The 23,317-nt window shown below is 41.9% G+C and overlaps 1 protein-coding gene across 3 annotated transcripts in view; it reads left to right on the top strand.

Annotated features, from left to right (window-relative positions):
* Positions 1–23,317, top strand: part of LOC126457178 (uncharacterized) — a 175,628-nt gene that overhangs the window by 87,084 nt on the left and 65,227 nt on the right. For all 3 annotated transcript variants that reach the window (XM_050093262.1, XM_050093264.1, XM_050093263.1), the window contains exons 4-6: positions 12,318–12,563; positions 14,601–14,751; positions 22,856–23,138. In XM_050093262.1, the coding sequence (XP_049949219.1) occupies positions 12,318–12,563; positions 14,601–14,751; positions 22,856–23,138 (680 nt within the window). The remainder of the gene's footprint in view (positions 1–12,317; positions 12,564–14,600; positions 14,752–22,855; positions 23,139–23,317) is intronic.

Genomic DNA, 23,317 nt, shown 5'->3' with positions numbered 1-23,317 from the left:
GAGGGTGAAATGTGTCAAGGCTGTTATGTGTGACTTCTTCCTCGTGTTATGACAGATTGCCTATGGGGGGTGAAACGTTATTGACTTCGGTACTCTATACTTGTGCCATCTTGCAAGGTTTACCGTTCCTACCGATTCTAATTGTCGAACTTCGTCCCTAAGGGCATCGATCTTGTCAAAAACTCGTAGAGCCTTGTCATGGAACTTCTCTTGTATAGTGGTCTCGTGGAGTGCGGTGCAGATGTCGACGTTTCTTGTCCACCATGGAGTTCCTGTGATCCATCGATAGCAAATGTTTTGCAGCGCTTGGAGTTTGTTGTAGTTGAAGACGCACGTAGTTCCCCACGAGGTGGAGCCATACAACATTGTGGGTTCCACCGTTGCCTTATACAATTGGAGTTTAGTCTTAGGGTTGAGATCCTTACTCTTCAGGAACGGAATCAATGACCTGGCCCTCTTCTGGGCTGCCGTCTTCTTGTCGTCAATATGCTGCGTAAAGAGTAATTTTTTGTCAAGGTAGACACCGAGATACTTCACTCCCAGCGACCATGGGATAAATTGGTCAGCTATTTGGAGTCTGTCGTTCAGAACTGGTTTCCTCCGTGTGAATAGAACGGCTGCCGTCTTCGTCGGGTTGATGGTTATCTTATTTAGCAGCGCCCAGCGTTGCATTACAGCAAGTTGCCGTTGCATCCTAGCGATTAGCTGGTCCAAGTGTCCGGCGGAGAAGGTTTTGAGTGACTTCAATCTCAAAATCCGATCACGTCACGCCACGTTCAGCTCACACAGATAAGTTGCGGCATTGCTCTGAAACTGTAGCAAAGGACACTGTGGGGCGATTGATTTGTATGTGATGTTACTTGGTGCATGTTTGTTGGTGGCAGAGCAATAGAGGGCAGTTGGCGTATTATTTGCAAAGCACAAATGGGACTTGCTAAAGTATTGGTAGACTGCAGCGCCATCTGTTAGCAACAGCGACCACTACTAAAGGTCGTGGAAGCTGAAAACTGCACGGTCGCATCATCTACAAACACCACTAGGGGCTGCTAACGGTTCACACTCCAGGACAGCGCCATCTCTTAGCGATAGCATCCAACTGACGGTGTGTCTTGTCCTTGAACGCACTCTCGCGACAGAAAGCAAAACCACCAACTCTCCATGGCAGAAGGCAGAAGCAGTAGCTACGAACTTGGGGAGGCTGCGCCGGAAGCGGTCGACTTTGCGATCGAATGCGACGCGTTCGTCAGCCAAATAAACGCCTTCGATGGTTCTACAGCTGCAGAAGAAGTCGAACACTTCCAGGAACGCCTACAGGAAACATTAGAAGAGTTGACCCGACTCAACGATACAATACAGGACTTGCTGGATGACTCTGAATACGAAGCCGACACGGAAGCTTGTGAGGAATATACTGATAAATGCAAACGCGCCCTCCGAAAGGCGAAAGGCCTTCTAGGAGAAGCGCGCTCAGGAGACAGAAACACGACGTCAGCGGCTCAACAACACGCCTGTATGGACATAAAATTGCCTACTATCAAACTGCACGCATTCTCAGGGGATATAGAAGCTTGGCCTCGATTTTGGGACCAATTCACAGCTTCCATAGACGAGAATCCGATGGTGTCAACAATGAACAAGCATATATTCCTCCGTGGTTACCTCGATGGGGAACCTAAGGACTTGGTCGATGGCATTGCTGTTACAGCTGATACATATGAGCAGACTAAGCAAATTTTGAAATCCAAATATGGGGATAAGAACAGAATTATCTAAAGTCACCTGGATTTCTTGGAGAATCTTAACACTTCGACTTCAGGCAGTCCAGAGGCTCTCAATTCCACCTACTTTGAGTGCCATAAGCGCATCCAAGCACTACGAGCACTAGGAGAAAATGTGGACTCTTATGGGAGAGTGCTTGCACCCAAACTTCTTCGAGCCTTTCCTGAAGAAATTTGCAAAAATTGGCTTGTTCATGCCCGAAGGCAAAAGATTGAAGAAGGGAACCTCACCAACCTTATGGAGTTCTTAAATGAAGAGGTGGAAGGAGCTATCAACACACACAAAATTCGTGGAGATACTGTACCACACGAAAATTAAGTACCAACAGCATCTGCTTTCCATGTAAAGGTTAAAACGAAGAGGGACAAGAAGAAACAACAGAATTCAGAGCCCTTCTGTGTGTATTGCGGCGAAAGAGGGCACTGGGGCCAAGACTGCCAAAAGATTGCAAGCTTGCAGGCAAGAATCGACGCCCTCAAGACAATGAACCGTTGCTTTCTATGCCTGAGACGTGGCCACAACAGAAATCAGTGTTTCAAACGGGGAAAGGCGTCCTGTGCGAAATGTAAGGGGGAGCATCACATTTCTATCTGTAGTAGCCATACCTCAACAGTAAATAAAATTGAAACTATGACTTCTAACCTCACATACCTACAGACTGCTCGTGTGAGTATCACAGGACCCACTGGTAAGAGCAAACAGAACACCAACAGATGGCGTAGGAGTCTTCATTCCCCGACATCCTCGAGATAACTACTTTCGAATACAGTTACAGTTCATCACTCTCAAGGAAGAAGGTGCAGTTTAATATGATGGGGTGCTCCACTAATTCCCACATATCAGTAACAGCCTTTGAAAGCACAAATAATTTTTCACAGCAACCAACAGTGCCACAAGATGTAGGAGATATGGCCTTGAGGGGTGGTGCACCACTCGCAGATCCTAAAGGAGACACTGAAGATCTACCTATTGAAATCCTGATTGGAACTGATTATTACTGGAGAATCGTGACTTTGGATCAACCAATCAAGGTATCACCATCATTGGTTCTTCTCCCAACAAACTTTGGATATGTTCTCAGTGGAAACAGATCCAGCACCACCGTCAACAGACCAACTGTCAACTTTATTCAGGGTAGCTACAGTGATATATCTGATGAGTCAGTGCGCCGATTTTGGGACCTGGAGACAATCGGGATAACAGGACATCAAGAGCGAGCATTAAAACCCATGGACCACCCTATTTATAAGGAATTCCGAGAATCATACTGTGTGGAATATGGCCGCAGAGTTGTATCTCTGCCTCAAAAGAAGGCTATGCCTCTCTCCTGCAACCGCACAACTGCTGAAGCGCGTCTTCGCTCCTTACAAAACAAGCTGCGAGGGAATGAAGAGCTGAAGGTCATTTACCACGAGACCATGTCGAAATATATTGAGAAGAACCAGGTAGAGGTAGCACCTGAGGACTGTACTGCTGGAAACACGTTCTACCTGCCACACCACATTGTGAAAAAATGCATCAGTGGAAGTGTGAAGTACAGAATAGTCTTCGATGCATCCTCACATGAGCCAGAGTCTCTATCGCTGAATGATGCCCTCGAAAAGGGACCAAATTTACTTCCGGATATTCCAGCAATCTTACTACGACTCCACACACTTCCGGTGGGTTTAGTGTGTGATGTGGACCAAGCTTTCCTGCAGTTAACGTTGAAAGAAGAAGACAGAGACCTCACGAGGTTCCTTTGGTATCGTGTTGAGCAAGCTGGAAGTGGTGCCTACATGACCACAAATGACGTGATTACATATCGCTTCAAACGTTTGCCATTTGGACTTGCACCAAGCCCATTCCTGTTGTCAGCTGCCATAAGGGAGCTAGCAGCACTAAATAGTGAAAAATATCAACCATCTTCAGGACTTGTAAACAAGTCAGTATTCATGGACGATTTCGTAGCGAGTGTTAGAGACAGCGACACCGCTGCAACTGTTTACCATGAACTGACAGAACTTTTCCAGCAGATAAGTCTTCCACTGTCCAAATGGGCGACTAATTCGAATGATCTGAAGGCAATATGGGATGTCAAAGACCCTGAAACAAAGACCACAACCCAAGTTTTAGGAATTAATTGGAACACAGAAGATGACTCTATCTGCAGTGACTACGAGAAGATAGCTGAAAATCTAATGGACAAACTGGCAACCAAGAGAAATGTTCTTCGAGCAGCTGCTCAGTTTTATGACGCCCTGGGTGTGTTCACTCCTGTTGGGATAGTTTCAAAGATAATTTTCCAAGACACAAGGCTGAGGGGTCTTACATGGGAGGAAGTTTTGCCCACAGATCTTGCATGTCGTTGGCACACATGGGTCTCAAAGCTTCATCACTTGTCATCACTACATATTCCTAGATGGATAGGGACGCTGGGCACAGGTGGCTCTGCAGAGGTGCATGTATTCTGTGATGCATCTGAAAGAGCCTACGGCGCTGTTTTGTGTATAAGGACATCTACTGAAACTGGATACACTGTGCACCTTGTCTGTAGCAAGAACAGACTGGCCCCTATCAAGAAGGTAACTCTACCCAGGTTGGAGTTACTTGCTGCATTGGTAGGATCACGACTCCTTCATTACTTTTGCCAGGAAACAGGGTTTGATGCCAACAGAGCTACCTTGTGGAGCGACTCGACAGTCACTTTGGAATGGGTACGGAGTGATCCAAACAAATGGAAAACATTTATCTGTAATCGTGTGACAGAGATATTGACATACACCACACCCAGCCAATGGAGGCATTGTCCGGGAAGCCAAAATCCTACAGATCATCTCACGCGGGGACTAGAAGCAAATCTGCTAGCCACTCTTGATATCTGGTGGGGTGGTCCAGCATGGCTTTCAGAAGACAAGCAGTTGTGGCCACTGGAAATCTCAGCCCCACCTCCATCAATGCCAGAAGCCAAAACGAGAGCAAATGTCACTCTGATCACCATCACTGAACCACTACTGGACATTGCAAGGTTGAGTTCATATTGGCGAGTACTGCATATAACTGCCTTTGTATTTCGATTTATCAGCACAACAAGAAACAAAAATAGAATTTCCGGCAGTTTTAGTGCTTTGGAATTACAAAATACCCGCACCTACTGGATCAGAAGAGTTCAAGAGGAACTATTCACTAGTGAACTGTCTGCATTGCGTAAGGGAGAACAATTGCCCAAGGAATCAAAGATTGCTCGATACAATCCCTTTATATCGGATGGCATCCTTCGTCTTGGTGGTAGGCTGCAGTGTGCTGCACTATCACACTCAGAGAAGCATCCAGTTATATTGGATGGACGTCACCATTTCACTGAGCTTCTCATCAGACACACACATATAAGACTGCATCATCTCGGTGTGCAGATTGTGTTAGGGGAACTGCGAGAAGAATTTTGGATTCTGTGAGGATGACAAGCTGTTCAGAGAGTTCTTCACTATTGCCTACCGTGCAAGATAACACACAGTCGCCGATATGAAGAGATGGAGGCCCCACTACCACTGGACAGAGTTCAGCCTTCAAGACCATTTGCAGTAACAGGCATCGATTCTGCCGGACCATTATATGTCAAATCTGGACATCAAACAAAAAAGTCCTACATGGTCCTATTCACATGTGCAACAACACGGGCCATTCATATTGAACTTGCAATTGACATGTCCACTGACAGATTTTTGATGGCCGTGCAACGCTTTGCAGGACGTAGGAGCCTACCAGTCACTGTCTACTCAGACAATGCTACAACATTCCATGCAGCCAACTCAGAACTGGCAGAGCTTTTCAAAACCATGCAGCATACTGACGTACAGCTCTACTGTGCCCACCATGGAATCAGTTGGAAATTCATACCACCACGTGCGGCTTGGTGGGGAGGCTGGTGGGTACGCATGATAGGTTCAGTCAAGCGCTGCCTGAGGAAAGTTCTTGGTCGCTCCCAGGTGGATGAAGAGAGCTTAAACACCACCTTGATCAGCATAGAAGTCGCAATAAATTCACGACCCATCACTCAAGGAGAGAGTGACACTGCATTGACGCCAGCCCACTTTCTAAAGGGTGGGAAATTAGTAACAATTCCATGTGGGCCAGAGCCAGCAACTAGAAAGGACCTTGCCAAGTAGTTCCGACCCATACAAAAGGTCAATGACGACATCTGGCGCAGGTGGAAGACAGAATACCTCCTGCTGCTAAGACAATATCATGAGGTGAAGGGATACCCTTCGCAGAGGAAACCAAGAATTGGAGGGGTTGTTCTACTCCAAGAAGACAGCAAACCACGGCACTTGTGGAAGAGGGCTGTGGTAGAAGAAGTGCGGCATGGCAGAGACAGTAAAATACGGTGCATCATCCTCCGCCAGCCAGATGGTATGAAGATCTGTCGACCGGTCCAGCTGGTCATCCCCCTCGAGATGGACCAGGGTGGGGAGGATGTCGGGGAATGAAGACTCCTACGCCATCTGTTGGTGTTCTGTTAAGTCTGTACATTGTGCTGCCCTCTGCAGCGGATATATTTCAACTGTAACTGTAAAATGGACGTGTGAGAATAAAGGTGTGTGTGAGCAGAAATTTTACTGTGTCCTTGATTTCACTAGTGTGTAGGAACAATTGGGTTATACACCCAAGAGAAATTTTTTACTAGAAAGATGTCTAGTATGTTGGGGCAGTAGTTTTGGTTGTGAGGGTTGTATGTTGGCTCTTCTGGTACTGCAATATTAATATCATTCTTTGCTTCTTCCAGATTGTCCAAGGTTCTCACACTCACATTTCCAGTTCTACAACCCCATGCCTTGTTTTTTGAGTTTAGATCCCCTTTAATAATCACTCTCTGACCTAAGCCTAATAGTGTTTCTACATCTACTGTGGTAATAGTCCCATCAGCAGGATGGTAGGCTGCTACCAGTATGACAGTCGTCCTGTTTACTTCTATCTCTATCCCAGTGGAATCAATTCTCCCTAGGTGGAGGATGTCAGCCTTACTACTATGGGACAACCTATTCTTAATTAAGACTACCAGCTCTCCTTTAGGATGATTTAATCTATCATTTATATGAATAGTATATTTTCTAATCCCAAGGTTATTATGAGGTATAAGGTGAGTCTCGTGTACTAGTGTTCTTCTATGAATAGTTCTACGGAGTTTTTTTTGTGATGAATGTCATCTGCATTCCAATTTACTATGGTAAGGGAGTCCTTAAGATTAAGATCCATTGAAGAATGACGTCACAACTGTGGCAGTAATCATGAACTTTGACAGATTATATGGGGCAGTCAGGAGCTGCTCCATCATTGGTTTCACTGTGGTGACTATTTTGCTGATGTTGAAATTGATTAACAGGTGGGCAATGTCATAAAATTGGGTGAGCATGGCTGCTCTGTCTGTTGAGTTGGTTGTGGTTCTCATCGCCAGGCTGCCAGTTGACTGAGGTGGTGCAGTGGCATCCTGTGTGGTGGGGACAACAGTGGCAGTGGAAGGGTAAGCAGTGGTGGGGGCAGGAGTGGTGAGAGGAGCAGCAGGCTCCTCTGCAGTCACCAGTTGCTGTTACTGACTCTGTTTCGCAGCAGAGGAAAATTTCGCACTTTGAGAACAAGGACCAGTTTGAGAGCAGCTTCCACTCACAGTCTCTGTTTGGACTGCATGGACTTCACCATTTCAATTCAAGAGGGACTTTTTCTGTAATTGGCTGGGTATGATCCTTTACAATTCACGCATTTTGGAGGATCTGCTATTGCTTTCACCTCTTAAGAATAGGAATACGATAGTGTTTCACACTAAATGGTTCGTGTGGTTTGATATTAAGCTTGTGCTCAAAATTCGTTACTTGCCCCAACCTGTCAGAAAATACCTTTATGATTTTCCTGACAACATTCATTAGTTCTATCATTTTGGGCTTCAGGTATTCCATCAAGATTATTAATTATTTTTCAAACTTCTTCTTTCATCTCATCCTCAGAGACTATCCACTCAGTACTTTGCAACTCCATAACGTCTTTGTTTCTTCAATTTATATATAATAATTTCAGTGGTAGCACTCCTTTTTCCTCTTCAGTATTTACTATCATTGCTTTATAATCTGCCACAACTATTCCTTCCTTCAGTTTTATATGTAAACAGCCATTCCTTCAGTATTTATGTAAACAGCCAGTCCCACAATTCATGTCCACTTTGCATATCAGCATCCAGTCCATTCCTAGAATGAAGTTCATACTCATCCCAGAAACAACTAAAACTTCATGCCCCAAACTCAATCCTCCTTTCCAGAAACAACTAAAACTTCATGCCCCAAACTCAATCCTCCTTTTCCAAACTCCACACATACATGTTTTGTAATGGACTTAATCAATTTACGTGTTGCCCCTAGTACCTTGGCACCAGTCACTGGCATCTCTGTTAACCTTGGATGGTCTTTCAAAACTTCATACATAGATTTTGAGATAGCCAACATTTCACTATCCTGAATTGACTAATGCACATTGTGCCTTCCCATACACTTCTATATTAATCAGGGGTTGACACATATTCAACTCTTCCTCCATAATTTCTTTTTATAACAGATCTTTTTCTAACATTTCACATTGGTTTCCTGCTACTTCACCCTGTCCTAGGGACATTTTCTCATCACTTCTTTGTACAGTTAATTGTCTCATGTTTTCTGGCCCTCTTGGATTAATCCCTTATATCGTGGCATTTTTCTCCTTGTTCTTCAATTCCTATCTCAGTATTTTCATCTGCCTGGTGTTTGTCAAGCATTTCTGGTTTTTCCTCCTCATCTTTATCATTTCTTCTTTATACAAAATATTTTATTTTTGTCATTCTCATCCTTTTCTTTCATTTTCACTTTTTCTGTTGCTATTGAAACTATTTTGTTGCCTATGCTCCCTTGACATAGTATTTCTTCCTAGTCATCCTCTATGAATTCAACTTCCGATTTCTCCTTGAAATCTAATCAATCTGTACCCTTATCATGCTCATTATCACTTTCTGCCTCATCTTCATCCTCACCTCCTTCATCTGTTAAATCTTCTCTTTCTTCCCATCTATCATATCTGCTTTTATACCTTTCACTCTTTTTCCTTCTTATACTCAAAAAATTCTGCCCCCGTATCAAGTAGCTCACACTCCCCTGGACACTGCTCATCCCACCTAGCCACAGTGTTAACATCAACAGCATTTTCTTCCTGAGATCTGTTTTCCACATTTTGTTTTGAGACTCATGACTGACTTCCTTCTTCTCTTCCCCTACCATGATACAAAAATCCAAGAATGCATCCTCTCTACTCTCATTAAGCAGACTGGGTTACTTCATCTTCTTTTGAATGGATCTTTTAATTGTCTCTCAGCCTCCTTGTTTTCTTCATTTCTCTTCATGCTACCTTCTGGACAGTGATCTTCCGCTGTATCCCTACACATCACCAACAATTCAATTTTGATCCATCCTTATTCTTTTGTCTTGCAAATCCCCTGAATTAAGTCTCCATAAACATATCCTATTTTCACCTGACCCACAAAAATTTGGCTCACACTGATCCTGCATATTACTCTTTCTATTTGATTTTGATTTCCTTCTTCTCTTTCTCAGTATGCATTGGCTGTAAATGTTATTGGCCACGGCTCATGTTCTATCCCAGTTGAGCCCCTTATTGGAGTGGAGAACCTTATTTCACAAAGAGTTCTCTATCACTTAAATTATATGCACCTCAGCAGCAATAGCTTTGACATCTTCCTCCTTTCATTTCTGCAGCCCATCCTCTTTTTGTCTGAAATGATCTTATTGCAAAAGTATCTGCCTTCTATAGGTCTTGTTCCTTCCCTAAAATACTTGTTTTCATCCCTATTATACCATGTATTTACCTCATTTATTCGACTTAAAAACCGATCAGAATCAATAGAATTAGACTAATGTGGTTTTGCAGTTTTCTTGGTAACCTCTTGTGTATGAAGTAGATTTAATCTTCCTCACACATTAGCAGGCCAATGTAATCCACAATTCTAGACAACCTTTCACAATATTCCTTCATGGACTCATGTGAATTTCAACCATACTGTGGGAATTCTTGGAAGTGTATTCATTACTCCCTTTGCCAATTTTTCAACCAGTATTTAGCTTTGGACCACTTAATTAACTCTTTATAAGTATCAGATCCCTTCAGTGCTTTAACTGCCCATCCTCAAGCATCTCCAGCAAGACAATACTCCATCAAGCAAATTTTTTCTGCTTTGTTACAAGTATTTTGTACACAGTGCCTAAATTCATTTATAAATACCATGGGATGTGTGTTGCCTTTAGAATCAAACTACATATTATGATTACCTACCCCATGAGACCAATCAGTGACCCTTGGAGAAAGGCACTGTTCCTTAGAACTTTTCTCTAGTGGTTTTACTTTTTACTGTATGTCAAAAGCATTTATCTTCATTTTATCTACTTCTCCAATCAGCTAAGAACAAGTTTTGAAATCCCCTTTCCAAGTCTTTTGTTTCTTCTATAATGTTCTTCATTTTGAGGGTCTTTATCATCAACCTCACCTATCTGTCCTATTAAACTGATTTCAATTGTCTCTATTTTTTCATTAAACTAGCAAAATAGTAGAGCAACACTCCAGAGAAGGAATTGACCCCATATTATACACTAATAGTCAAAATTACTAAGATTACTCGTAGGTTCTACTGAATTTTCCACTTCTATTAGTTGTGAGAGAAAGATCAATAAGAGCAATGATGTCTCCAACAAAGAGCCCCACCAGAAAATGAATCATCCCAGTGGAAGCACCTGGTTACAGTTGTAGGTAATGTGAATTGCTGCTTACTTTTCGTAGGCTTGAGGATTCATCTCTGACAGTCCTGCCTGCATTGATCTTGTGCCCCAAGCAAGTTTCCATAAGAAAGAATTCAAATTCAGCATTAGGAATATTAAAGGCTTCAGTGAAATAAAAGTCAGCAGCTTAAGGAACCAATTTTGAACCCTCTGAATTGGCAAAGCAGTTCTGAACCAATGTGTTACACTGCTGCTGGCCACTATTAGTTGATGTCCCAGTAAGTCTCTGAAGTTATTGCCCTTTCTCAATGACAAAGTCATGTTGAAACCAATTGCAGACAGCTTTATGGATGAGTATTTCCTTGAACAGTCTATATGCCATGAGCCAATTTCTCTCGTCTCTCTGGCTGGACTCTGCCAACCTGTCCACTGATGTTGGTAGATGATAATAGTGGGCTGGACCATATTTCCAGAGTCCAAATGAGTGTTGGCAGTCCTCTGATGCCTCCACCGCAGCCTCAGGTCACTCACATCATAGCATGCAGCTATCACTTCCACTTGTCCATCTGCGTTGCCTCAGCAGTACTGTCACTAGCAGCAACTGAAGCATTGCATCTTCCAAGCCTTCCATTGGCTAGTATTTTTGGCCTTCTGTTCCTCTAATATATTTTACCTTTGCTTGATTCAGAAAATAGGTTATATTCTGGATTTACAATTTTAGATCAGTGTCTTCATTTTTCATTAATAAATTTAACATTACAAGTACTTCACAGCTACTTCAGAAACACACTATTTGAATTTCTCTCACTACTCTTCCACCAATGACAGGATTCTTGCTTAATATAGGGGCCATCCCACCCCTCCCTGCCATGGCCACAGCAACTAAGGCATCCATTTTTGATCACTTGACACCTTATTGCACAACATTACTAAAATTAAAAAATATATATATATTGGTCATGAAACACAACCAATACAAATGTTTTACATAATTCTAAAACTTTCTAAGTAAACTATTTCCTGCCAGTATCAGTCCATTATTAGAATGCATAATGGAAATGGGCTTTGAGGTTATTGCAGTAGTTGAAATGGAGGTTTTAGGAGACTTTTTGTTCAGAAAGGGGTTCCAGTTGAGGAAAAAGGAATGGGAAAGGAAAAGCTTATGAGTGGTAACTGTTTCATTGTTTAAAGTGTGGGACAATGCTGCATCACACATTAGTTCAGTGCTCTTTAATGTTTGAACCAGTGTGCACTGGATTAAAGTAAATGAATTACTAGCACATCACAATGATGTAATTAGCAGTCTTTTTCATTTCATCCATAACCTGAGTTATTGTAAGAGCAGACCTTCATTGTTAGATAAGTAATTACAGGTACTGCCAAATGGAGGGAATAGTGAAAATTTTGGTCAGTAAGAATGCATTTTCTCTTGTCATAAAGGGTATGTGGAATGGTAAATTTCATGATTGGAAGCACTGATCATTAATGTGTGTTGTGCTTTGTTACAGTATGTGATGGTTGTCTCAGTCATTAATTTATGGAGTTGGCTGGTTGTTTGATCGAGAGGTCATTTACAACTTTATGAATGTTAACCTCTTTCCCTCAACAGTGACACACTGAGTTTCCACAGTCAGAAAAATCATCACTTGAGTTTTATTGTCTGTTCACATATATTCTATTGTTAGTATTAGTGGGCATCACGTGCATGAATATTGAGCTAACACGCCAGTGTTGTGGACGATGATAATATGATGTTGGCAGGTAGCGGGCTGTGCAGAGCAAGCTGATGAGAACAACACCGATCCCGTCCACATTCATGTCCCTTCAAGGCAGCGTCGTGCTGAAGGAGTAGACCTGGCTGGGGCAGAGGAAGACTGCGATGCTGGAATCGTGGGACCAACCTGTGCTGACTGCAGCCGGCTGGTAATCTGCGCACAACTCAATGGCCGCATCATCCCCGTTGGCAGTGTATCCTGTCCCTCTTTAGGAGGCGGAAATACCTGTTCTGTGAGTGAAAAAGGCAATTAAAGAAAAGATTTTCTGATTATGCACATATTACATTAGTTAAATAAAACTTTAAGTAATCATGCATTTCTGTCATCCCAAGTTTAGACAATGATGAAGAAGCACTTGAACTTAGGTTTATCGACTTTTAATTACAGCTGTGGGCAAATTTTTGTGCTGGCATTAGTTAATTGTATCTGGGGTCTTACAAGAAATATTCTGGTGCAAAGGGATGTTGACATTGACATTTGGGTGAGAATGATTTACTAATGATTAAAAAGTGTAATTACAGCTAATGAAATGAGATGCTAAATGTTATAATCAATTTTAAATTCAACTTTCTTCATATTACAACAATTTTTATTACACTTATCACTTGTATGAGTCCTTCTTACGCAGAAGAATGTACACAGAAATTAATTTGACACTGTGCATTCCCTGCTTTCAGTTTTTTATAAACAGTTGTAAAATACTTTGAATTCATATGCTTCTCTGTGTGTTTATTCTTACATATTATTTTTTTCTCTCATACAAATTTCGTTATCAACATATCTTTGTACTGAAACACCTGTTAGTTCTCAGCTACATCAGACCACTTTTCTCATTAAGGCATGAGATATGCTTTTACAATTCCATTCACAGAATACTAACAGAGAAGATTTAGGTACAGCAATGTCTTCATCAGCAGTGCATCACTGTGCAAAGAGGGATATTATACTCAGATCCTGAAATGGAAAATAAATCTGCCTTTTCAAAATATCAACTGGTAGTTCATGTTATATGTGATGCTAACCACAGAGAAAGGAATATATTAGCATTTTAAATAAAACACCTGGGAGCATATTGCAGATAAACATTGACAATTTCAATAAGCCCAAGAAAGATTAGGAAGGATATTCCAAATTGTCTTTTCTTACAGTTGCAAGGGACAGCATACATTGATAAAATTTGCTTCCATATACACAGCAGAAACAATTACTGTAAGTGAAACTCTTGAATTTGGTCAACAGACAAGCTGTGTTACAATATTAATAATCTATACAATCAAGAGAATTCTGACATCAAAATTTAATAAAGAAAAATTCAGTTGAGAAAATCATATGAGACAGAATTGCTGGTCAGTTTTTATCTTCAGGAGGTTAAATGTGTAGTACTATCAATAGATTCACAAAAGTAAAAATAGTATTCTCATCCTTGGGTCTGAATGGCTAGCCCATCCTTTTTAACCTTCCACACCAAACCCCCTTCTCCTCACTGATGAAGAAACTATTAGTCCTGGATGCTAGGAAATGTGTCACTTTTTATGGCCACTATCTGTTTACTCGCAATTTCACCTGCATATGGGTGTGCTACATATATTGCACATGCCCCCTCCCCCCCTCTGTCCATTTTCTACTCCTCCCCTCTCTCTCTCTCTGTCCATTTCCTCTTCCCCTCTCTGTCAATCTGCTCCTCCCACCCCCCTTTCTCAGTCCATGTACTCTTCCCCTTCTGTCCCTCTCCTGTGTCAATCCATTTTTACTCCCATTGTCTTGTCAATGGTAGATGGGTCTTATCCCCACAGTACTTCTTTCCAGACAATAAGTGGTATGTGCACCAAGTATGTACTATACATTTCACCTCCTGAAGGTAAATTTGAGCCAGCAATTAGCAATTCTGGCACACATTTTATTACGACTGATTCTGTACCATCACATTATATCTACCATCGCAGGAACCATTCCTGAATTCAGTCATTCCGATATAGTGGAATTACTGAAAATCTAATTAGGATGGATGATTTGGAAATCGTATTGGATTCCTTCCAAATAATTGGACAGTGATTTAATTTTTACTACCTTATTCAGTCAGTAGCCTGGGTATCACTGATTAACAATTGAACAGCAGCACACTTGCAAATTTCAACTGGGTTATGTATCTACACCACAAATTCTTTAGCTTTTGTTACTTTCCTTCTAGTTTGGTACTCTAATGTAGAATTTTGTGCCACAATATCACGAGACAGTTGTGTCTCTCTACTAATATTAATGTGTGATTCAGACCCAGCAAAATAGTTGCGTGCCGGATGGCCCAGCATGCGAAGTGGCTCCAGCACCACTGCCATTCCGCTGCCTGGAACCTGGCATCTTCCCAGATCCTGAGGACTGCATACACTACCACCTGTGTGGCACTGACCTAGGACACATCTCTGGTAAGTATCTGTGCAAAAGCCACCACACAACTTATGCTGTCTGGTGCTGTATTCTGATACCTTGTATACCATATTTTCAGTCTGTTTTGAATGCACAGTGTGCTAAACAATTGTCTATGTAGCTTTGATGATGACCTGAAATCCCTAATGAGCGGATTTAGTGTCTATTTGCAAGTGATTATTTCAGATCTTAATGTTGTGCCCTTTTGTCATAGATGTTTGTGAGATGCACTTAAAACATTTTGACAGAGCTCCTCTCCATTCTTCACTATAGTTATAATGTCTCAATTGCCCACCTGCTGTAAGTATAACATACATACTCAAATAATCTGTGCACCTTAATTCTGAAGGAGGGAATTTATTTTTTGCTTTAATTTGTTTTATCCACAAATTTTTTTCTGAGGCAATGATGTGTTCAAAATTACATATAATGTCAATTGGTTTGAAGAAATGCATCATAATCTTCTCATGCTGTTGTACAGGTTGATAAATCATTAAAATGCAACCAATTCAGCGGCATGCAGCTATCCAGCCGGTGGGCCTGCCAGTTGGCCCATAACCAGGTGGCTGGCCGGGCAACATTATCCCCACCAGCCAGGACTCTAGGCCTACCTACCATAGGGAAAAAAAAGTGAATTACCATGTTTAAGAATTTAATGTTAATATGTGCAACAAAATATTTTAGTCAACATGTATGCTCCCTTACCTCTCTATTCATCATCGTTTTCATTGTTATCAGTAGCGAGGGAAGAATTGTTGTCTTCACCACCTCCCCATGGAGCGTCATCCACTGGTCCATCCAGTGAATTTGTGAACCCACATTTTTGAAGAATTTTTCCACCAGTGGTTGCAGAATGGAGTCCCACGCACTTTTCACCCACTCATCAATCTTGGGCAAATCTAGCTGTTTGTTTTTTCCACTCAATGTGAACTTGTGGTTTTCATCAGCCATCCATTGTGTATATCGCTGTTTAAGTGCAGCTTTGAGTGAACAATTTATACACACATCTAGTGGTTGTAGGATGGATGTTAGGCCTCCAGGGATAATAATCAAGTCAGTTTTCCCTTTTTGTAATTTGTCTTGCACTTCCTTAGTTGTATGTCCATGGAAGCTGTCCAGGACCAACATGTTACATAAATTCAGTAATTCACCAGTACGATGTTGCCAAACATGCGTCACCTGGTCAATCACACAGTCATTGTCCATCCATCTGTTCACTCTCACTAATACACCTTTCACTGATATTTTTGGTATAGTTTTCCTTTTAAAAATCACGTAAGGTGGTAGCTTTCATCCATCGCCAGTTATGCACAATATCACTGTACACCTTTGCTTCTGACTGCTGCCAGTTCATATCATGATGCTTGATTCTCCTTTCCTGTTAACGGTGTTGTTGAGAGCACTATCAATTTGCAATAACATATATGACTGTTTGCGTTGCACATTTATCATGTAACAATGAAAATGCACTATTTTTTCCTCATAATCGCATGGAAGCCGATGAGTGATGGTAGTTTTCCTTTGGATTCCTAACCCATTTCGGTTGAAAAATCTTGATAATCAGCCCTTGCTAGCTTTGTAATTGGTAACACCTAGTTCTTTAAGTTGGCACATTTCACTTGTCACCAAGCATCCATATTGTTGCTTCTCATCTAATAATCGCAGAGCCTTTTTCTGAGGTCCAGATGCTTCACTTTTTGGCTGAAAAATGCCCAGCGATTACTGTTAGTTTCTTGAGGCTGCATTTTGTTTTTTGCCACCAGTTGCAAATACAGCCCTCACTCATGTCATACTTTCTTTCCACTGAACAGTTTCCAATATTCTCGGCTTCTTCAATAATTTTCAGTTTTTCTTTAGCAGTGTACAAGCAATAATGAGAACTTGTAGCCTTAATTAACAAGTTCGAAGATGTTGTTAACGCTTCACTTCTAATGTGCTACTGTGCTACTGACATGACACAGACCAAGGCCACAACAATGCAACAGTATAATGGGATCTATTGTTGGAGGCAGAGCAGTACCAAACTTAATTTGAATAATCCACGTACCACAGTTTTTCATACTTAAATTCAGGAAAAAACATGCGGGTTATTTGAGTATATACAGTAACTATTAAACCTATGACACCATTCCTCTCCTAAAGTGTTTGTAACATGGCAAAGGGGAGTGGGGGGTGGTAATGTACTGTGAACATTATGACTCATCTGAGCTTACACAATAAGATTCATGCTAGGAAAAAGAGGTGAAAAGACTCGGATGTCAATGCATCTGCCTAAATATTTGTGATCCCACTGACAAATGTGTCTTAATATTTTTTGCAGATAATTTGAGCTTACAAACAAAGCCAAATCAAAATGATTTTGCTGCAAAGCAAGTGCACACTAAAGTTGATCAGAAACACTCACTGCTGTCGGAACCATTTCACAAACAAACACTAGGTTAATTCACTCTCTAATATATCCCTTACCCTAGCTACACCAGTTCAACAAGTCATGTGGGAAAGATTCTCAGGAGTATAGTAGCTAGGAGATGGGAACAAACAAATGGAAGGTGTGAGATTGGTTGTGAATCATGCATAGATAGCTCAGTTGGTGAGATCATTATTCTTGATAAGCAACAGTAAACCTCAAATAATTGTCCAGCACACAGCTTTATATGTCAGGAAATCTTATGCAGTTGTCTGCTTTGTGCAAATGGCTTGAGAGGATTGCAAGCCCTTTGGTTTTCACGTAGCAGTTATGAGCAGCACTAATGTAAAATTGACATACTCAAGCTTTGTGCTAACTGTTGTTTAATTTTCTTGTGTTATTTGTGCATTAGTGATGGTTTCTTAATTTAGGGGTACCAGTATAGCGTGTTCTTAATTTATCAGTATACAGTGAGATCAATTCTTCCTCCTTCTGTTCCGCCCAACCAGAGATCACGTGACAGTTTAAATTCCATCTCATGTCCATTTCTCCTTTTCCTCCAATTTTTCCATCTTTTCACTATCTCTCTCTATTTTTTCTTCTGACAGCTTCATGCCTATTCTCATATTGCTTTTGGCTTGGAATCTGATATGTACTGCATTGCTGGAGGTGCAATAAGAACATGCCTCAGGCAAACAGTGCAGAACAAGTTTATTAGTAATTACAAGAACTCATTTCTCCCCCTTGGAGTAAGTTTTACTCCTTGGAATAAGTTTTTATGTTGACAGTATGTGGTTATGTCAGAGCTGCTCTTGAATGACACAGTAACTGTTTGTTGAGCTCATGGTCCCAAGAAATAACAAAGTTAATTTCTGGATTCACTTTAGAATGAAAAGTTAATAACACAAAGCACTACAAGGGCCAAGACCAAAGACCACACATGTCCCCATTTCAGAGCCCATGTCTTCACGAAGCCTAGTGACAGCACTGGCAGCTCTACACAGTGGAAATTACTGGCTGGGAAATGATGTTGAAAATCCTGATGGTTCCTTAGTGACACTCTGATTGATGAACCGCTACTGTGATAGGCACCCGGACCATAGAGCTCATTGTTAGGAATGAACTGGCCTGGCACAGCCTGGACACCAGCATAAAGACTGTGAAGATGCCAGGACACAGCCAGCTCTATTTGCAGCCTCGTGATCCTGCATAGCAAGTAGGACTGTGGCGCCAGTCACCTCCTGTGACTGCTACTAGTCATTTCCTTTCCTGTTCCTCTTGCAAATAGAACAAGGGAAATATGACTATCTATGTGCCTCCTTATGAGCCCTAATTTCTTGTATCTTATCTTCATGGTCCTTACACACAATATATGTTGGAGGTAGTATACATTCTACAGCCAGCTTCAAATCCTGGTTCTCCAAATTTGCTCAATAGTGTTCCTCAAAACAAACATCACCTTCCCTCCAGGATTCCCAATTGAATTCCTGAAACATCTCAGCAACACTTGCGTGTTGTTCAAACCTATCAGTGACAAATCAAGCAGCCCAACTGTGATTTCTACAATGCCCTTCATGGGGGAGGGGCAGGATGCTTTGTCTGAGGGCTTGTGGAACCTTGACCATTGTCCCCTTAAGCAAGATGATGCCGTTGAGAGTTGATTGTTCATTTTGATGATACTGGATGACCGAGTCACCTAATGATCAGCAGGCTATGACTGCCAAATCCAAGTGAAAGTTTGCCACCTCTTTTTCTGATTCTGTATCCATGTGGAAACAGAGCTCTGGCATGGAGTTGATCTCCAGGTCCTGTCCAAGGGGTAGTGTTGAGAGGATATCAGCATTGGTGTGCTGCACTGTGGACCTATACTGTATCTCATAGGTGTACCCTGACAGGAACTATGCCCATCGCTGGAGAGAACATGCCATTCTGGTTGGAATTTTGGAGCTGGTCTTGAACAATGTCAAAAGAGATTAATGGTTGGTTAATGGAGCAAAATTTCTGCCATTCATGTAATCATGGAACTTCTTCAGGGCGAAGGTAATATCCAGTGCTTCCTACATTATTTGGCTATAATTATGTAGTACTTTGTTAGTGTCTTGGAGGTGAATGCAATAGGGCATTCTATCCTATGAACTTCATGGGAAAGGACTGCTCCGAGGCTATTGTCTGATGCAACTGCTTGGAAGGGTCATAGGTCCTGAGGTATGTTGGATGAAGAAATGCTTATTTGAGATCTCTGACAGCCTTGTCGCATATAGGAATCCTACTTAACATTTTTCTGCAACAGCTGGTGGAGAAGTTCAGCAATGGCCATTGCATCAAGAATGAATTTTCTACAGTAGTTAAGCTGTTCAAACATGGATTTTAATTGTTTACTGTTGTTGGGAGCCAGGAGTTCCTCAATCATCAGGATGTAGTGCAGTGTGCGCCATATCCCTGATGTGCTGAACATGTGTCCCAAGTATTCTACTTGTAGTAAGAAACAACTACATTTCTCCTTGTTACACTCGAGATTGGCACAGTGGAGTGTGTCACATAAGGAGTTGAGGTTGGCGGCTAAATCTTAAGCATTTTTACCAGTAACAGTAATGTCACCTAAGTAGTTGGTCATCTGTGGCACCTTTCATGTAAGATGTTCTAAGTAGTGTTGAAAGATAACAGATGCATTGGCAATGCCAAGGGAAGCTGATTATATGTACCAGAAAATTCCAAATTGACTGCTGTTGATCAAGATGTTTTTTGACACATCATCTAGTGAGAGTTGGAGGTATGCATCACACAAAGCAATTTTTGTCATGATCTTGCCACTGGTATGGCACAACATAATGTCTCCTGCCTTAGGTATAGGGTAGGACCAATGGTGAACTGGGCATTAACCGTGGTTTTGAAGTCCCCACAAATCCTTAACAAACCATTCAGTTTTTCCACATTGACAATGGGAGTGGCCGACGAATGCTGGGGATTGGGGTCAAGATATCCTAATCCTTCAGGCATTGGAGTTCACTCTGAAGCTTACTACTGAGCACAAAAGGAACTGCGTGCCCTTTAAAGAAGCGGGGCATAGATGAGGGGAGGAATGCAGCATGTGTCTCAAATCCTGTGGCTCTGATAGAGGGATGTGAAAAAACTGATTCATATTCAGAGCAAAGATCTTGTAGGTATTATCTGGCCATGAACAGTTGGATACTGTTAGTAGAATTATAGACTTAGAACCCCAGGGCACAGAAAGGGTCTAACTCCAGAATGCTCATATCCCATAACGTCAAACATGAGAATACTCACTGTGAATAAGACTCTCACACTAAACTGACCTGTGACCTTGAGGTGTCATTGTTGTAGCTCTTTAGCAGTTTGGAGAACACCTGGAGCAGACGGGAGCCCATGTGGTGATATGTTTTCCGGTCAACAGTGGTCATTGATGAGCATGTATCAATTTGGAAAACCGCTGGAACAGTGTTGACAACCACAGTCAGCATTAAGAGTCTAGGGAGAGCAGCCTGGACACCCAGAACATCTGGAGGAAAAATACCAGGCACCTATTCTGTTCCTGAATTATGGGAGGGGGGGGGGGGATAGGTGAGCACAGTCCACGTTCATTTCAGAGATGACTCACAAACTTTTGTCTTTTGCCCATTTTTACACAGGCAAGCATTCAGTTCTGTTGATGCAATGAAGCAATTACCATGGGAGGACAGCTAATGGAGGCATCATGTGCCTAAAGTGTCTTCACCTGTGGTGAGCAACTTGAGCCTGTGTAAAGGCCGAGGCTGAGACTGGATCCAGGGAGTTAGGTGAGTTGCAAACATCTGAGATGGGTCCTGCAACACTGCTGAGGATCTAACAGGTTGTGTAAAGGCTGTAATAATGGGAAGAAATGTATCCAATGAGGGATCCTTAAGCTTAAGGAGATCATTGCAGAGCCCTACATCAGATGAGTGGATGGGAATCATGCCCTGAACTAAGGATGTGGTGTAAGATTGTTTGCACTGGGAGGGTTTGCATACTGAAAATGGCAGCCTCTGGACAGATTCTATAATGCTGCTATTGATACTCTCTATGACTGTCCACTGAGCTTATGGCTGCTGAAAAATTTGTTACAGACAGCAGTGATGTGCACTTGGGAGTCAAAATAGTCAAATACACAAAACTTCAACTGTGCATACCAAAGGGCATGAACCTCAGCCCCTAGATTGAGCTACTACAGTAAAAAGTACACTTTGGGGTCTGCATAGACTAAAAAGTATGCACACTTCTGAATGTCACCTATGATACCATGCACCAGAAAAAGTTATTCAAGCTTAGTCACATAGTGCTTTTTACCAGTGAATTGATGCATCACAAGCAGTTGGAGACTTCTGACAGTGTCATGTTGATGACAGCAGTTTTCTCTAGCTGCAGTTCTTGAATCTGTTGCATATTCTGGAGAAGTATCAACACTTGGTTAGTAGTATCTGTTGTAACAGACATGCTGGAACAGAGAATTACTTGTAAGAAAACACTATCTACTTTGGAGGTAGTATACATTTTATAATTGAGTTCAATGACAAAACACTTTGTTGCCAGCTGATGTGCACTGTGCCACTGGAGGTGCAGTAAGAACACAGTCCAGGTAAACAATGCAGAACAAGTTTATTAGTAAACACATGAACTCAAATCTCCTCCTTTGAATAAGCTTTTACATTGACAGTATGTGGTTAAGTCAGAGTTGCACTTACTGTTTGTTGGGCTCGTGACTCCAAGAAATATCAAAGTCAATTTCTGGATTCATTTTAGATAGAAAATTAATAGCATGACTCTCTACTGCAGCCAATACTGTAATCCACACATGTGCCCAGTATAGAGGCCACGTCTCAGTGAAGCCTGAGATAGCACTGGATGCTCTGTGTGATGGAGATTGCTGGCTGGAATATAGAATTGAAGATGCTGATGGGTCCTCAGTGAGACTCTGATTGCTAAACCACTACTATGATCAGCCCCTGGCCCAGAGAGATTGTTAGGATTGAACTGGCCAGGTACAGCCTTGAAGGTGCCAGAGTACAGCTGGGTCTGGCTCAAATGGCTCGGAGCACTATGGGCCTTAACATCACTGAGTCTAATTGCAGCTGTGTGATCCTGCAGAGGCAAGTAGGACCATGTGGTCAGCAACTTCTGATGGTCACACTGCTGCCCATGGGCCCAACGGGTATGCAAACCCATCTGGCTGTTGTATGCTGGACTGCCCTCTGCAGATTTGCTCTGCTTGATTCTGGTATATGACTGGTTACTATGTGAGACGATGAACAGTTCTGGCATGGCAGAATCCTTATAAATTTAACACTTTCCTTCTGAAAATATTCGTTTCTGCTGATTCTCCTGCTTTTGTATTATGCATTTCTAAATCTTTTTTAACTTCTCAAATCAAACTCACTGTGGATTCCTTTCCCCCAAGACACTTGAACATTTGCTTTGTCAACCTGTCATCATTCATTTTCTATAAATGCCCAAAAAATATCCATCTCCTTTTTCTTGTTGTTTCTGCCACTCTACTATTTTTATTGATTTATTTTTTATGTTTTCTTTATTTAGCTTTCAGCATCTTGACTATTCAACTGCTTACAGTATTACATTGAACACGTAACCAGTGTTTTTACCAAACTAGAAACAATTATTTGCAAGTGAACACTATTTTATGATCACACACGCTGTCTCCACAGACAAATGTGATGAGCGCTATGACCCGGAGAGCAAGAGCTGCATGGACAGTCCTGCGACTAAAGAGCCAACCACTCCTACCTCTTGCGGAGCAGCTGTGGACTGCAGCAGCAAACTGGGCGCAGTGCACGCACTGGCCCATGCACCTGCCTACTATGCAGTCTGCTTGCCTTCATTAGCACCTGCCAAGGATGGCACAAAGCCTGAGATAACCAATCACATATCAGTTCTGAGCTGCCCAGAGGGACAGCTCTTCGATGATAAACTCAAGAAGTGCAGACCCAGGTATATGTGGTCATTGAGGTATCTTACACATTTGGCTGCAACCTATCACATATGAAGTCTGTTCAAAAAATTCCAGAACTTTGTCCATAAAGTTTTTCTATGCTTACCTTTTACTTACTGTACATGATCTTCTTTGAAATAATCTCCTCCACAAATGATACATGAGTTTCAACACCTTA

The sequence above is a fragment of the Schistocerca serialis genome, chromosome 2, assembly GCF_023864345.2.
Source record: "Schistocerca serialis cubense isolate TAMUIC-IGC-003099 chromosome 2, iqSchSeri2.2, whole genome shotgun sequence".
Classification (NCBI taxonomy): domain Eukaryota; kingdom Metazoa; phylum Arthropoda; class Insecta; order Orthoptera; family Acrididae; genus Schistocerca; species Schistocerca serialis.
The sequence above is the reverse complement of the archived record's forward strand: the minus strand, read 5'-3'. Positions and strand labels throughout refer to the sequence as shown.